The sequence below is a fragment of the Diospyros lotus genome, chromosome 15 (genome assembly GCF_014633365.1).
Source record: "Diospyros lotus cultivar Yz01 chromosome 15, ASM1463336v1, whole genome shotgun sequence".
Classification (NCBI taxonomy): Eukaryota; Viridiplantae; Streptophyta; class Magnoliopsida; order Ericales; family Ebenaceae; genus Diospyros; species Diospyros lotus.
In genome coordinates this window covers 33,869,397-33,885,826 of record NC_068352.1, presented here as the reverse complement: position 1 = coordinate 33,885,826, position 16,430 = coordinate 33,869,397, and the positions used below count along the sequence as shown (strand labels likewise).

Here is a 16,430-nt window from a genome sequence, read left to right as displayed (position 1 = left end):
CATGGGGGTTAGGGAACATAAGGGTTGCGGTCGAGAAACCCAAGGTTCTTTGACCCATGGGGGTCGGGGAACACAAGGGTTCTGACCATTCACAGTTAGGAACCCAAGGTTCTCCAACCCTGAACCGGGGTTCTCACATTGATAGTCACAGGCTACTGTGGCTGCAATCATGTGTGTTTGTTTTCACAAATTACTTGATTGTTATGTGTGTTCCTCATTGGTGATGCATACAAGTTGGTACAAAAACTTTTGAGAAAGTAACGAGAAGAAAGTTTGGGCAGACACATGTTTGAAGACATGTTATTGACACATCTTTTATAAATCATAAATATTTTGGAAAGATTTAACCTACTTTTTGTAAAGTTTTAACCTACTTTTTTGTGTATGACAATATAATATTTGTTTTTATTATATAGTTATAATTTGATGTCAGTAGTACTAATTGGTGTGCATGTTAATTTTAATTTATTTTAGATTGCAGAGTATTGGCTGTTGTGCATTATTTTATATAATATACATTTTTTATATTTGATTTGTTTAGAATTGTATAATACATGTTGGTATTTTATTGTAAAATATAAGCTGAAATTGTATAATACAGACATATATGTAGAATACAGGTTGCTTTTATATTGAAATTTATTATAATACAGACTAGTATGTAGAATAGAGGTTGTTTTTTTATTATTATAAAATGTTAACAAATATACAATAACTTTAATTTATGTTTTTTGTTTAGTGTGTTATAATTTTTTTTACTTGCCTTTATATTTTGATTTGCAATATTAGTGAACATTATAAATTTGATATGTTTGTTTCTTATTTGAGTTTTGTATAGCATTTAATACAAGTAAAATTATTACATATTCTTCACAAATTTTAACATAATACATATAAATTATAATTATATTTTAATATTAATATTATTTACACTGTGACTTTTGGCATAGGTACACGCTAGTATATTTATATGGCCAAACCTACATTTCCCTTAACTTTACACGAAAAATCTATTACTCTTAGAGTGTGTTTGATTGCACACGATTTTCATGGAAAATATGTAATTATTACACATTTTATATGGAAAACAATCAAACACTCTTAATTTTTTCATGAAAAAATATGAATGGTACAACCATTTAAAACTTATTTACATGAATTCATTTTCTAAGGGGGTGAGATGGTTTTTATTTTCTAGGTAATATTACCTAGAATTAAATTATAGGTAATGCAATTAAACACATCTTTAGAGTGTGTTTGATTGCACACATTTACCATAGAAAATATGTAATACAAATATTACATATATTTATATGTAAAGCAATTAAACACTCTTAATTTTTTTATAGAAAAATATGTATAGTACAAGCATTTAAAGTTTTTTTTCCATGAAATTCATTTTCCAATGGGGTGGAATGGTTTTTGTTTTCTAACCAATATTACTTATAATTAAATTATAGGTAATGCAATCAAACACATTTAGAATTTCAAAATAACAAAACAATATGTACAACTATCACCAGATTGCAAACTCATCAATAAATAGGTATAGATCGTTGGTCGGAGCAAAAAAATGTGAGAATGGTGGATTGGTTGTGAGTCGACGATTTGGGGAAACAGGAAAAGGAATAGTGGGTTAGTTGCGACTCACAAGTTATCGATTGAAGCAAAAATAATGATTAATTGTAGATTGGTTGCAGTTTGTTTGGCAAAATATGACAAGTCAATTGTAACTTACAGGCTGCCAACCAGATTAAAGATAAAAGGTCGTGATTAGTCAATACAATGACAATTGATGGAATACTTAGTTATTTTATTTAGGTTGATGAGAGCAAAAATAACAACTAAATGCAAATAAGAAGACATAATGAAATATCTGTTCGATTGATTATTTTTCTGTTATTTATTTTTCTATTTTTTTTATTCTAATTCCCTTTGAGTGTAACTTGATATTAGTTTAAACTATGTTAGATGATTAATAAATATAAATTAAAAAATTAAGTATTTAATATATCAAATTTAAAGTTCAGGAGTGATAAACATTTTATATAAATTTCAAAAGAAATTACTCATTTTATATTAATATATCACACAATATAACATATTTATACATAAATATTATACTAATATTACAAACGAGTGTTCATAAACTTAATACTTAAAACTAAAACTATAGATATTTTCATAATCTTTTCATTATTATAAAGGAATTGCAATGCAATACTCTTTGGTTGCAGATTATTAATTAGGAAACTTAATCATCAATATAATTTATTTATATTAGATTAAAATGGAAACTGAAATACTTTCTAAATATAAAATATCAACATTTTATTGCAAAAAGTATGTTTAACAATAAAATGATTATCTATAAATAAAGATTAAATTAATAAAATTAGAATTATCATTAAAAGTAAAGTGTATTTATATTCGATTACTTGAAAAATATGTCCATAAAAGTATTAAGTTAAAAGTGTTGGGTTAAGCGTCAATTCAATATTTTTAAAAGTTTAAGATCTAATTTGTAATTAAAAAACTGAAAGGATTAATTCATAATTCAATTTCAGTGATTATTTATTGTTATAAAGCCCAAAGTCTACTACTAGAGACTTGGCCCAGGCCCGTACGGGATCTAGATCCCATATGTCGTCGATATTCAGATTCGGTGATCGCTTAAAACACCGACTACAAGTACACGCCCCGTTCCACGTCAAAACCCTAGACGGTGTTCCTATTGTTTCTTGAATTGCCTCTTCCTGCTGCTAGGCCGGCTTGGTTTTTCATCAGCGCCTTTAGGTAAACAAACATTCGCTCAGGGCCGGTGGCTCGCCCAGCAAGCGTCGCCTCTCGCTGCTCTGCTCGGTCGCTCGCCCTTGCCGGCTCGCCCTCGTGCTCGTGGCCGGTGGCTCGCTGCCTCTTGGTCCGTCGCTCGCTGTCGCTGGTGGCTCGCTGCATATCGATTGCCGATTGGCTCATCAGATTCAGTCTTTCAGATCTGCTTCTCAGAAGCTCTAACTCCAGTCTCCAGATCTGCTTCAACTTTCAGCGGTTAGTTGCTCCTTCACTTCGTTTTGTTTATGATGCATAATGCATTCGGAGATTTGGATAGCTTGACTATGTCTATTTTATTGATGTTACTTTCAGCAGTTAGTTGCTCCTTCACTTCGTTTTGTTTATGATGCATAATGCATTCGGAGATTTGGATAGCTTGACTATGTCTATTTTATTGATGTTACTTTCAGCAGTTAGTTGCTCCTTCACTTCGTTTTGTTTATGATGCATAATGCATTCGGAGATTTGGATAGCTTGCCTATGTCTATTTTATTGATGTTGGCTGAATCTGGCAATTATGTCACAAGATTGAAGATTAGCTATATTGTCTATTGAGAAAAAAATATTCGAACAATTTGATCATGTAAACTTGATTGATATTTTTGTCTCTTTAATTTTTTTTTTAATTTTATTCTTTGATATGGTGTAAGTAAAAAATTTGGATATACTCTAGGGGCCCATTTTTACATTTTGCCTCAGGGCCCCCAAATCTCAGGTACGTCGTATGTACGAACCATGACTCTGGTGTTGTGTGTTTGCAGGGTAAGTGAAGATGGCGAAGAAGAAGGAGAAATCCGTGAATGTGTCGGGGAAACCGAAGCACTCGCTAGATGTGAACAGACAAAGCAATGGAAGCAAAGCCAGTCGCAGCGCCTCCACGGTGCGGCGGCTCAAGATGTACAATTCGAGGCCGAGGCGCGACACCAAAGGCAAGATTGTGAAGCACGACTTGCAGTCTAAAGAATTGCCCTCCACCCGGATCCAACCCGATCGTCGCTGGTTTGGTATGCATCTCTGCTATTTTTTTTGGTTCTGAGCATTTATTGTCCTCAAATAAGTCAAAAGCTTTCCGAATTATTATACGAACTTCCCATGTTGCTCGTGGAGCCTTTCTTCCAATTTTTCGGAGCTTGAATTTTTGGAGGGAGAATAAACGGGACGGAAGATGATTGGGAAAAAAGATGAAGTGATTAAAGCTGATTTATTTCCCTTCGTTCAGTTGAGTTAGACAATGAGATGAAACCAGAGTGATATTTACTATTTTTTTCTGAGTAAGGCTGGGTATGTTAAATTCCAAAAAGTGGTCTAAAGCTATATGTGTAGCCTTTCCAATATGTAATTATGTTGCGAAGTTTAGTTGTGGCCGTTTCATTTTGCTGGGTGTATCTTAATCCTTCTAATTAATAAAATTGTTCACTTTGTTAAAAAAAAAAGGTGGGATATATAGAGCTTGCTAATATGTGTATGCTCTCTACTTCTTTGTCCGATCTATAGGTAATACTCGAGTTGTAAATCAGAAAGAGCTTGAATTTTTCCGTGAAGAACTCCAGAGCCGACTATCGAGTAATTACAATGTAATTTTGAAGGAGAGGAAACTGCCCTTGTCCCTTTTGAATGACCATCAGAAGGTATGAAGTTTTCATTAACCTAGTGGTTGTGTGTATGAAACAAGGAATCACATATTGCCCTTAGATCATATTTGGCAGTTAAGTTGTTTCATTTTGTGCATGCTATTGACCACAAGGTCGTTATATACCAATTTGGTTCGTGAAACTACAGTATCACTTTCTTAACATTAAGCAATAAGATTGTTGTTTTCTTTCTCCTCTTGCAAATACTAATAAGAATATCAGTGAAAGTTTATAACCAAGCCAGAATTTCCCCCCCCCTGAATTATAACTAATTCAGATAATAAGCTGGAGTAGATAAATGAAGCCTCCTTCCGTTTTTGGCTAATTTTTGCTCCATTATGTCTACCAAGCAAGCAAGAGTTCATCTTCTCGATACAGAGCCTTTTGAGGATGCCTTTGGACCTAAGAAGAAGAGGAAGCGCCCAAAGCTCATGGTATCGGACTATGACTCATTAATTAGGAGGGCAGATGGTTATCAAGGTAAATTAACTTAAATTTCTTGCTGCTGCTGCCGCCTTGATGTCTTCTTCTAAGAACTGTTTGCACATGATATGGAATACAGCTCTAGTAAGCTATTATTATGATAAAACTTATGAAAGGACCAAGGGACATCCTTATCCAAACTTGTGTTTTTTGGGGTGGGGCATCAGTCTCTCTCTGGGGTGGTTCTTATTCATTTTTTAGTTTGTGTTTGTAATGGTTGTATTTCATTTTGCATTAATTGAATTCATAGATCTGTCTCCCAATTATGTAGATGCTTTCGAACAGAAGTATGGTGCCAGTACATCTGCAGGAGGAGATGAAGGAGATGGTTTTAGGGAACTGGTTCGACATACAATGTTTGAGAAGGGACAAAGTAAACGCATATGGGGAGAGCTGTACAAAGTTATAGACTCTTCAGATGTTGTTGTCCAGGTAAGCACTTTGTTATTTCTTAGTGGGTTCACAAGAAAACAGTACCCAGTCCTGTATAATTCATTTTGATATGATTAACTTGAGTTACTAAAATGTGTGGAATGGAAAGGAGTCTTTCTCCCCCCCCCCCCCCCCTCCCTCTAGTACAATCAGCCACCTAACTAACATAACAGCCAAACCGCTAGATTTTTTTTATACAGTTTTAGATAGTTAGCCCCCAGCGGCTCATTCAAGGTAAATGCCAATCAATTACAATCCTACCCTAGGGTCGTGACACATTTTATCTCATAGCTGCTTTTAGTCAAAACTTTTATGGTCATAGTTATATCTGGTGGTAGCAATGTTGCGAGGTATAAAATTCATGTTGTTTAGCCCACCTATTGGGATTGAGGCTTGTATTTTTTTGTTATATATGTGGTGGTTTTGTATTATCGTGTATCTGTACTTCTATTTTTTATTAAATTTATTGAATGAGATAGGAGTATGTAGCTCCATGTTTATTTTCAAGATCAACTTCATTTTTATTTTGATTGAGTTGTTAAGAGTAATATAGTTGAACTTTTTGCTTGATTCCATTTCCATCTTAGTTCCAAACATATGAATTAGAATTTAATTCTTGTTTTGGTGTTTTAAAATAATTGAAATTATAGTTTTGTTGTAATCACTAAAACTAGGGAATTAGAATTCCAATTCTACAAGAATTGATTCAAAACAAGCTATTAGGGTTTAATAGGGTTGTCTAATCGTCTAGTTGACTCTTGGTGATAGATGGGACATTTTGACAAGAAATGGTTGTTGGCATGTGTCTAATCCATTTTGTGTGATTTGCTATGTTTGAATAAACATTTGTGTTTTCCCTAACTCTTTTGTAATATCAAGTAGAATAAAAAATTGCAAAGTGCTAAGGGGTTGTTCTCTTCATATTTTAGTTTTCAATCTTGAATTTTGAATTTATTTTCAGTTTTGTGTTTTGAGTGTCTGGTTTAAGATTGCTGAAAACGGGTTCTTTTTGTCTGTAGCGTTTTCCGCGTTTTGGAAATTTTGAGCGTTTGTGACGAAAACAACCAAAATGACTTTTTGTTGTTTTGAGTTTTCTTTACAAAATTTTTCCTTATTTTCGAAAATATGAAAGTAAACACGTTTTCACTGTTTTGGAAAACTAAAAACTGAAAATGGCCTGAAAATAACAAAAAGAACATGGCCTAAAAGTTTGAGTTACAGGTTTTGGATGCCAGAGATCCACAAGGTACCAGATGTTTTCACTTGGAGAAGCATTTGAAAGAGCATTGCAAACACAAGCACATGATTCTTTTGTTAAACAAGGTTGGGCATTTTCTGCTTTAGGAATTTTGGGAATGCTTACCTCTGTTTTTTTTTTTTTTTTTGAAGTACTTAAGTTCTACAATTTATCTCAGTGTGATTTGGTCCCTGCCTGGGCAACAAAAGGATGGCTTAGAGTGTTATCAAAGGAGTATCCAGCTCTAGCATTTCATGCAAGCATCAATAAGTCATTTGGCAAGGTATCTCTACTAGATTTTAAGAGTATGCTTGTGTTAGAATCCAGCAAACTCATGAACCTATTATAGGAACATTCTACGAGCTAAAGATTCCTTAGCTTCACGTGAAACATTATAATTCCAATGGTGCTTGTACATGAAAGGATCGTATATACTATTTGCATGTTATACACCTCTCCTCACTTGGGAAACTGGTGCAATTCAAATTTGTATTCTGTATGGCCCTTGACTGGGAATGATGGGATTAAGAATTGACCCATAAGCAAATCTTAATAATGGTTTAACTTATTCTCCAACCAGCATTCTCATGGTTGGCGCCTTAATTTTTTACTGTCCCATGAAGCAATAGAACTAGGCCCTTCTAGAAGAAAAGAATAAAATTAAAAAAAGAATATAAACCTTTAGGGCCAGAGATCAACTATAGGCCCTTCTTCCAGAGAATAAGACCTTGTTGTTGCAGGGCTAGAGATATAGTTGCTTACCAGTGTAGACAGAACCAAATAGACCAATGTGAAAGATTATTATGGTTTGAAAGACTAGCATTTCATTTTCTACAAGATGCCAGCTGGAAAAATTTGCATTATCAAATTAGGCCCTCACACATTTGGTTGCTGTAATGGCGAACTACCTTTAAAAAAAATGTTTGTCTTGTTCATTGTGTGAGGAGATAAGGTCACGAAGACTATTCTCACCATTGGTAGTTAATATTGAAAAGATCACAAAAAGATGTAATATTTTACCTTCTGTTCTATGAAAAGTTCACAATTTATTTAGTTATTATTATTTTCGGGTGAGGGTGTTGGGGGGGCTTCTATTCTCTGCTTCGGTACAATGGTTGATTATTATTCATGAATGAGCTTCTTTGCTACTATCAGGGTTCTCTTTTGTCAGTATTGAGACAATTTGCCCGCTTAAAAAGTGACAAGCAAGCAATATCTGTGGGATTTGTTGGTTATCCCAATGTTGGAAAGTCATCAGTTATCAACACACTGCGGACAAAAAATGTAATGTTTCTTTATCATCTTTTGCCTTTGACTCACTTGATGGTTTAATATCTGTGCGATGTTATTCTCAATTGAAGAATTGAATCTGGAAAAATGATCAGATGGCTTGATACATATCTGTATGTATTATTGAAACATGATATGATTGTTTCATAGGCTATATGGAAGAAAATCCTTGTCTGCTTTATCTTCTGTCAGTTTTTACACAACAAACTCATTGTATCAGCAATTACAGTTCTTTAACATCACACTCTTTTTGGGTAAGCAATACCATGATGTTTGAAGCCTTGTATTTGGCTGTTTTGATCTTCTTTTGCAACCCAAAAGAAATAGGAAAAAAGATAGTGAGGGAGAAGTGTAATTACCACCCTGGATCTGTGTCATGACCTGCTAGTTAATTAGGGACAGTTCTAGTATTTTTATTCAGTTGCAATATTTTTACAGTTATGTTCTAGGATGTATTATTTACAATTAATTCACAGTTATGGAAAATGGGGAGGTAGTGGAGCGATTTAGGAGCAATTATTGGTAGTGGAGGATATTGTAATTGCCACAAATAACTTTTGGTTAGCTTTCTATTTAAATCTGTAATCCCATAGTGCAGATCATGTTATGAGTTATCAAGAATTTATTGAAGTGTCTCTGTTTTCTCTAAATTCTGTTTATTTTCCCCCTATTATTATCTCTGATTTCCCCCACATTTCTGTCAGTTCTCTATAATTTCAGTCTATTCTCCCTAATATTATATCTGTTTCCCCCTCAATTCTTGCTATTTCTACCTCAATTTCCAGTTCTATCTTCTAAGGAAGCATAAGTTAGGACTAGGGTTCTGGCATTTGGTATCAAAGCAACGGGTTCTTGGCTGTGATTTAGGGTTCCTACTAGTTGATTTTCTATCAAAACAAGGTGGTTATTGCAGCAGTGATACGTAGTAGATTTTGAAGAATTTGGACTGTGTAGATGGTTGAAGGAACTCTTGAGAGAATTCAATCGCTGGAGAAAGTATTGAAGAAAGAGTTAAATAAAAAGTTGGACAATTTAATGATTATGATTTCAAAGAGATTTTAGGTTAGTCTACCAATAGAACTTCTTTCAAGTTCTACTGTAGAATCAATTCAAGCAGGCGTGGGTCCTTCCTCAGATTGTTGACTTTACAAGTAGCTGAGGAACATCTTGAATTGGATGCAAGAAAGGAATGGCAGTTGCGGGAAAAATCACTGCAACACCATTGGAAGAGATATCGGTTGAAGATGGACCCTTGGGGTACACCAGCAAGCAGGCAACAAAAGATGTTGTGCCATTGGAGAAGGTTATGATTACATCAACTCCGAATCTTGAAGATTTCAAGCCTGATATTCTTGACAGAATGGATACCCCTCCATTACCTGAGGTCAATGCAAAGATAGTAATGGAGGATTTATTGGACAGAGCCAGCAAGGTGGAGGAAAAAGAAGTTAGCATTTGTCCTCAATTGGTATCGGACTTGGCTGATCATTTAAGCACTATCAAGGATCTTGCACCTTACAGTCTAAGAAGGATGAATTAGATAGTAAAAGTAGGGATTGGATGAAGAAGTGAGGCCAAAAGCTAAGATTTATTGGGGACAAGAAATCTTTTAAGGGAGAAGGGAATGTCACTACCTACTAGTTAATTAGGGGCAGTTGTAGTATTTTTATTTAGTTGTAGTATTTTACAGTTATGTTCTAGGAGTAATTGGGTATTATTTATGTTGGGTTTTGCATTGAGAAATTTGTCTAGAGGGTTTAAAAGAACAAGAGATCCCTCGAGTGAATGGAAGTGCTAAATATTCTAAGTTAGGAAGAGGCTAGCTTAGGCGTTTTATTATAAGGGATATTTTAGTCTTTGTGTAGGTAAAATATAAAGCCTTGTAATTATCGCCTCCAACCCTTTATAAATAGAAGGCTTAGGGCAAGGTAGTCAGATACAATTGGTCATTCTATCCTTTCTGTATACAAGTGATATTGCTGTAAGAAGAGAGAAAAGGCTTGTGGGAGAAGTCATTTGTAATCTTTGTGAGCAGTGAATTCATGAGAAATTAGAGGGAAGAAGAGAGGGATATCTTGTACTATTCAAAGTTGGTTTCTAGTGGAATTGCTCTCGTTTTGGTGGCTGGATGTAGGGTCGTTTTCGCGGCCTGAACCAGGATATATCACCTGTCTTCTTGATTGGTTTGGTTGTTTCTTTCTCTATTTTTCATTCCTTTAATTTTGTTCTTTCAATTTCAATTTCTTATTTTTGTTGATTGGGTTGATTTTGGGTGAGGAGTGTGAGAGATTGGCATTTGTAAGTGATGCAGTCACCAATTAAGACCCGACCCAAGGCAGACCCGACCAAATCGGAACAGTAGCGTTGGAACAGTAACAAAACAATATTTTAATACTTTATATGTTTTAGAATATTAATTCTCTTTCATATTTGTTAGGGTTTTATTTCTATTAGGATTCTAGTTAGATTTTACTTACAAGTATTAGATGGATTAGCCAAACTTTATAAATATATCTAGAAGCTAGGGGTTGTAATCAGTTTTATTATTCAATAAATTCCAGCAAATCAGTTCGGTTTTTTCCAGCAAGCAGCTTTGGTTTTTGCGCATAATTGAGAGTCCAGCTTTGGTCGTTTAAGTTTGTTCTTAGTACTTGAAACTTATTGTTTCAAGGGTTTCTTTGTGTGTTTTCTTTACACACGCGCTACACGCTGCGTCAGTAAGCATTGATTGAGTTGTCTAAAGCGCTCGTAATCCTAACAATTTACAATTAATTTACAGTTATGGAAAGTGAGGAGGTAGTGGAGTGATTTATGAGCAGTTATTGGTAGTGGAGGATAGTGTAACTGCCACAAATAACTGTTGGTTAGCTTTTTATATAAATCTGTAACCCCACAATGTAGATCATGTTATGAGTTATCAATAATTTATTGAAGTCTATCTGTTCTCTCTCAATTCTGTCTATTTTCCCCCTATTATTCTCTCTGATTTCCCCCTCATTTCTGTCAGTTCTTCCTAATATTCTGTCTGTTTGCCCCTCAATTCTTGCTATTTCTCCCTTAATTTCCAGTTCTATCTTCTAAGGAAGCATTAGTTAGGACTAGGGTTCTGACAATCTAGTGTATGTTAATTTGGATATTCATGAAATCTTGCAGACAGTGGAAATAATTTTATCCATCTGGGATATGTTCCTCTACTCTAAATGGTAGGATTCATTTCTAAGATCTGCCCCCCTTGTTCATGTTGTCTTGGAAGAAGAAAAACATGGACTTAATAGCTGGTATTCTTAGGAGAACATGAGACTGCAAAAGCCCCAAATCACATCATAATATTGTGTGGGGTTATGACTACACTTTAAATGGTCAAGTCTACTGAGGGTATTGACTTGTAATAGCATGACAAGGTTACAGATGCATGGCCTATGGTGTTGGAATTATCACGTGATTATGCAGTTCAAGAATGTATGTTTTTTTCTTTTGGCTTCATAGGGTTATGGTTGCGTGTATAGCTGTGTATTTGAGTTTTGCACATGGCCAAAAGGGTGTGTGCAGTATTATATGTAACTTGATCATGTTGTGTGGGTCTGTCTTAGGGTGTTTTGCAATGATCTAGGTGTTTGATGTTTATGCAAGGGTTCTCTTTTTTGGCATCCTATTGTGCATATTTATATATGGACTATGCACGCACTTGAATGAACATTCTTGGCATAATTCTGCATAGTTGTTATGCATTATCCTTGCTTGGATGTTCAATGGGATAGCTCATGTTTGTCAATTCACCTTCTTGGATTTTGTCTTCGGGAAGCTGGATCTTTTTACTTGTGAGGTCACAAATGTGACCCTCAGACATTGTTTGCTATTTGTACTTTGAGCCTTGCTCAATAGAGCTTTGAGCACCGCTTTCTGCATTTCTGTAATTATTGTTATTGTTGCCTTTTTCTTTGATGGACATCCTTTATATTCATGTTTTGGCTTCTGAAGCATTGTTCTAGTCCCGGCCATGTGTATTTTTTTTAAGTGTTATTTTTTGACTTTCGGCTTTTTTTGGTGGTTCAATTTCTTAATTTCATGTGTTCTTCCTTTAACAGGTCTGCAAGGTTGCTCCTATTCCAGGAGAGACTAAAGTGTGGCAATACATAACACTCACAAAGAGAATCTTCTTAATTGACTGCCCTGGAGTTGTTTACCAGAACAGCGACTCAGAAACAGATGTTGTACTCAAGGGTGTGGTAAGTCATTACTTGTTTTTACCTAGCCCTTCTGTGTTTATAGTTTTCATTATCCAATAATCTTCATTTTAATGTTCCTAACAGTGGACATAATTGTTGACTAGATGTTAAATGTTTCTATGTTAATAATTTTTATTTAACCAGACTGCATATTGTGGAGGCGCGATAAGTTATGATTTTCTTTGTTGGTTAGTATGGATGTAAGGTGAGCTGTGGGTTAACAGATGCAAATATTCAGCATTAGCTCAGTTTGTGATGGAATGATGCAAAGTATGATGGAAGTTGACTCCTTCTGAGGTCAACTGATAAAGTATGATGGCAGCGTCCGTTTTAAGTGTTGTTTTCCTAGAGTCCAATAATGAGCTATAGCTCAATATGAGCTGGTGTCTTGTTGACCTCAGGAGGAGTCAACTCCAAGATAGTCATTGTTTATTTAGGTTTTCTGTTACCAATTACACACATCAAGTGTTTAATGGAGTACCATCTAGGGTGTGAAAATATTGGAAATCCTTTTGTGCTTAACTAGCTATGTGATCCTATAGACCTCTATGTTTTGCACAAAATCATGCTTTCTAACTAGGCTGTAACAAGATCATACTGATTTTGACTTTTACTTCAGTCTTTGAAATGTGATTGAACTTTAATGTTGGACTTATGTGACACCTTGGTGGCCTATTGCTATACAACAATAACAACATATCCAGCTTTTATCCCATTATGTGGGGTCGGCTACATGAATTCTAGACTTTTATGTATTTCTGTCTTTTGTCATATTTTCATTTAGGTTCATACATTTCATATCAAACTTTAATGTCTCTCCCAAAGTCTTCTTGGGTCTGCCTCTATCTCTTTTTTTGACTAATTGTTCCATTTCATCAACTCTCCTCACATGAGCGTCTCTTGGTCTCCTTCTCACATGGCCAAACCATCTTAGTCTAGTCTCTCTCATCTTCTCCTCGATTGACACTACTTCTACCTTATTACGAATAACTTCATTTCTAATTTTATCTTTTCTTGTATGGCCGCACATCCATCTTAACATCCTCATCTCCGCTACGCTCGTCTTTTGCTCATGTTGGTATTTGACTGTCCAACATTCTGAGTCATACAACAAGACTGGTTTTATAGCTGTTCTATAGAATTTTCTTTCAGTTTATTACAATTTTTTTTTTCCTATTCCCATTAGGTTCATGTGGTATTGACTATCACTGAAGTGTGTAGCTAAACTAGCTGGCTTTTGTTGCAGGTCCGTGTCACAAATTTGGAAGATGCTGCTGAACACATTGGAGAAGTTTTGAAACGTGTGAAGAAAGAGCATCTGGAAAGAGCATATAGGATTAAGGACTGGTGCGCCTTTCCTTCTAGTTATGCATGTTTAATGTGGTTACCGTTGAAGTATGGCTAATCCCAAATTTTTTGTCATATCATAGTTTCTACCTTTTGTTCTTTTCTTTTTGACTGTTGCCTCCCCATCTATATTCTGAAGGGTTTGCAGACATGCTTGGGTGATGCATTGTTACATGATCTCATTGATTCCTCCTCTTACCTGCTTATTAAGAATATGACATGTGGAATGTTTAAAGAATATGAGCAATAACTAGTCTGGATTGCACTCACATCATGATTGTTTTGTGCCATTTGACTGGGAACCTTTGCTAGTAACCAGTGAAAATGTTCCTATACATGGTGGTTGATTTTTGGAGCCAATTTATTTTAGTTTTCAATTCTTAATAATTTTGAATAATCAAGCCTCTATTAACAAATTTGGGTGCCTATTTAACTTATTCCTCTTCTTTTTCTTTTTTTTTTCCGGGGGGGTGGGGTGGGGTGGGGGACGAATTGCTAATGGACTGCAGTTCAATAACGGCATTCAATTTTTCTGTTTTCAGGGAGGATGAGAATGACTTTCTTGTGCAGCTAAGCAAATTAACAGGGAAACTGTTAAAGGTACATTTTTTATATCTTTTTCTTTGCATAAACTACAACTTATACTGTAGCTTTCACCCACCAAAAGGTATGATCATGTTAACAGAACATGCAAAATGATTGCAAATTTTCCAATAGATGAGACTTATAAAACTTCCTTTTCTTGTCTTTAAGATTAGAAGCATCCTATTGTCAAATGTCATCCAAGACACGGTCAGTTTCAGTCACATATAAAATAAAAAGATTGTTTGAATATAAACATCTGTAGCAAATGCATTGTTGGCAAATCCAAGAAAGAATTTAACTGCCTAAGCTTGGTGCTACTGATTTTTGCCTTGAGTTTGAAATGTTATGAGTCAGTGCCCTCCCTGGACTCATTAGAACAGAAACTGGCAAGCATCTTCATGCTTAAATTTTGCAGCATGTGTTGTTTCAGTGACATGAAAGGGGGGAGGATGGGAAGGGGCCTAAGAGAGTGGATCTGGCAAACCATAAAGGATGAGAAGTTGCCATTATTGAATTGAAGGGTATTTCATAAGATAGGAATACAGGAGTGGTGTCCATGAACCTTTTAAGCCTGAGGCATATTTTTGAGCTGGGTTTGTTATGCACATGAACTTAGAATTTTAAGTTTGAGCTTAGTTCATCTGACTTGAGCATTTTGACAGTCACTTGCCTCTAATCTCCATTTAGGTGGTTCCCAATGATCACATTTTTCTGATTGGTGCACTTTGACTCTTCCCATTATTTATTTCTTTTGATCCTTAATAGCTGATAAATTTGTTGGGAATTTACAGGGCGGCGAACCTGACTTGATGACTGTGGGAAAGATGGTCCTCCATGATTGGCAGAGAGGTAAGATACCGTTCTTTGTTCCACCTCCAAAGGAAGAAGATGGCTCAATAAAGGAACCCGATGAACCAGTTGGAGAAGAAAAGGCTAGTGATGATGAGGTAGCAGCTAAACAGGCCATTGCAGAGGTTGTATCATCGCAGCAGCTAAAAGATGTCCCTGTTCAAGAGGAACTTTTTAGCGAGAATGAGTTAAAGGGTTGAGATGTCTGAGCACTTTCTGGCACAGAGGGTACAGGTGGCTAGTGTAACCTCAAAAGCTAGTTTGCAGCCCCTCAATTTGCTAGTCTTTCACCAAGCCAGTGTATTTGCTGTTAGCTGGGCTCTGTATACTAGCGTAGCATCCTTGTTCTAGGATTGAGTTGCAATGTGCTTTGGCTGGCCCAATTTTGTATGGATATTTATGCTTACGTGTTGATTTCCCCTGGGATCTCCTTAAAGATTTTCAATTGTTTTTTTTTAAACCTTATTTGTCTGGGCTTCTTGGCTGTGGGTCATGCATGTTGCTTTTAACATGTTTTAAGGTTACCGTTTCACCTAATTTGGTTCCAATATTTTGTTTCAATCTGGTTCATCTTATATGAGGGTACTGGTACCTGCATCTCCTTCGAATTACATGCATTCATTCGTGCTATAGTGCAACCTTTCTTTGCTTTTTATCTCTTATTTTTACACTCTTAATTCCTACCCTTAAATTGGTAGACTTAACAAATAATCACATTACTAAATAATTGTCAAGACCCCGAATCAAACAATATGACCACCACCCAGAACTAGTTTTATTCCACTATGCCTTATTGCTGGGAACATGTAGATGTGGAAGAGCAATGGGTCAAGCTGGTAGAATTCTTGTCTTCCCCACAAGCAACATTGAATCATTATCATTACGAAGACATCCAAATCCCATAGATATTGTACATGAAAAGCCGAGCAGAAAGGGAACTCCTCGGAACAAAAGTCAATCATCGTCTATTTCATTGTTAGTTCATCAGCATTGACGTTCTTTGAGAGTCTCATTGAACGGTCCGGTTCCCAATTCTCAATTCCCAATTGCGCGGCTTTTCAAATCGGCCAATTTCTTCGCGTTAAATGTCACTATCGAAAGCGCCCAGAGGAAAGTCTTTGATTCCCCATTATATTTTACTAATACTTTTATTTAATAGTATTTTGTCGTTTGCTTTAATTCACACATTTTTTTTGGGTAATGTTATTTATACTTTTTTTTCCCTTTTAACTGAATATATATTAAACAGAAAAAAAAATCGTACACAAGCAAAGTTAAATTATATTCCAAACATAACACAAACAATTGAAAAAAACGTAACACATACTATATTTAGACACCAAAACTTTACGTCTTAGAGCTCAATAATCCTAAAATTCATAAAAGAATATCACGTATAATTCAGAGAAAAAGCATAATGATTGAGGAAACTAGATAGTGAAAAGACAATTTTAAGTTACAATATGAATCAAGTGTGTTAACTAAGATTTTATACATTTCTAATAATAAAAATAACTA

General features: G+C 35.3%; 1 protein-coding gene across 1 annotated transcript; it reads left to right on the top strand.

Annotated features, from left to right (window-relative positions):
* Positions 1–2,720: 2,720 nt before the first annotated feature.
* Positions 2,721–15,464, top strand: LOC127792170 (nuclear/nucleolar GTPase 2). The gene is made up of 12 exons (XM_052322565.1): positions 2,721–3,048; positions 3,594–3,836; positions 4,327–4,460; positions 4,814–4,943; positions 5,218–5,378; positions 6,600–6,701; positions 6,794–6,898; positions 7,771–7,899; positions 11,991–12,131; positions 13,378–13,478; positions 14,021–14,078; positions 14,855–15,464. The coding sequence occupies exons 2-12, from the start codon at positions 3,605–3,607 to the stop codon at positions 15,110–15,112; spliced, it is 1,551 nt and encodes a 516-aa protein (XP_052178525.1). The 5' UTR covers positions 2,721–3,048; positions 3,594–3,604; the 3' UTR covers positions 15,113–15,464.
* The last annotated feature ends 966 nt before the right edge of the window (positions 15,465–16,430 follow it).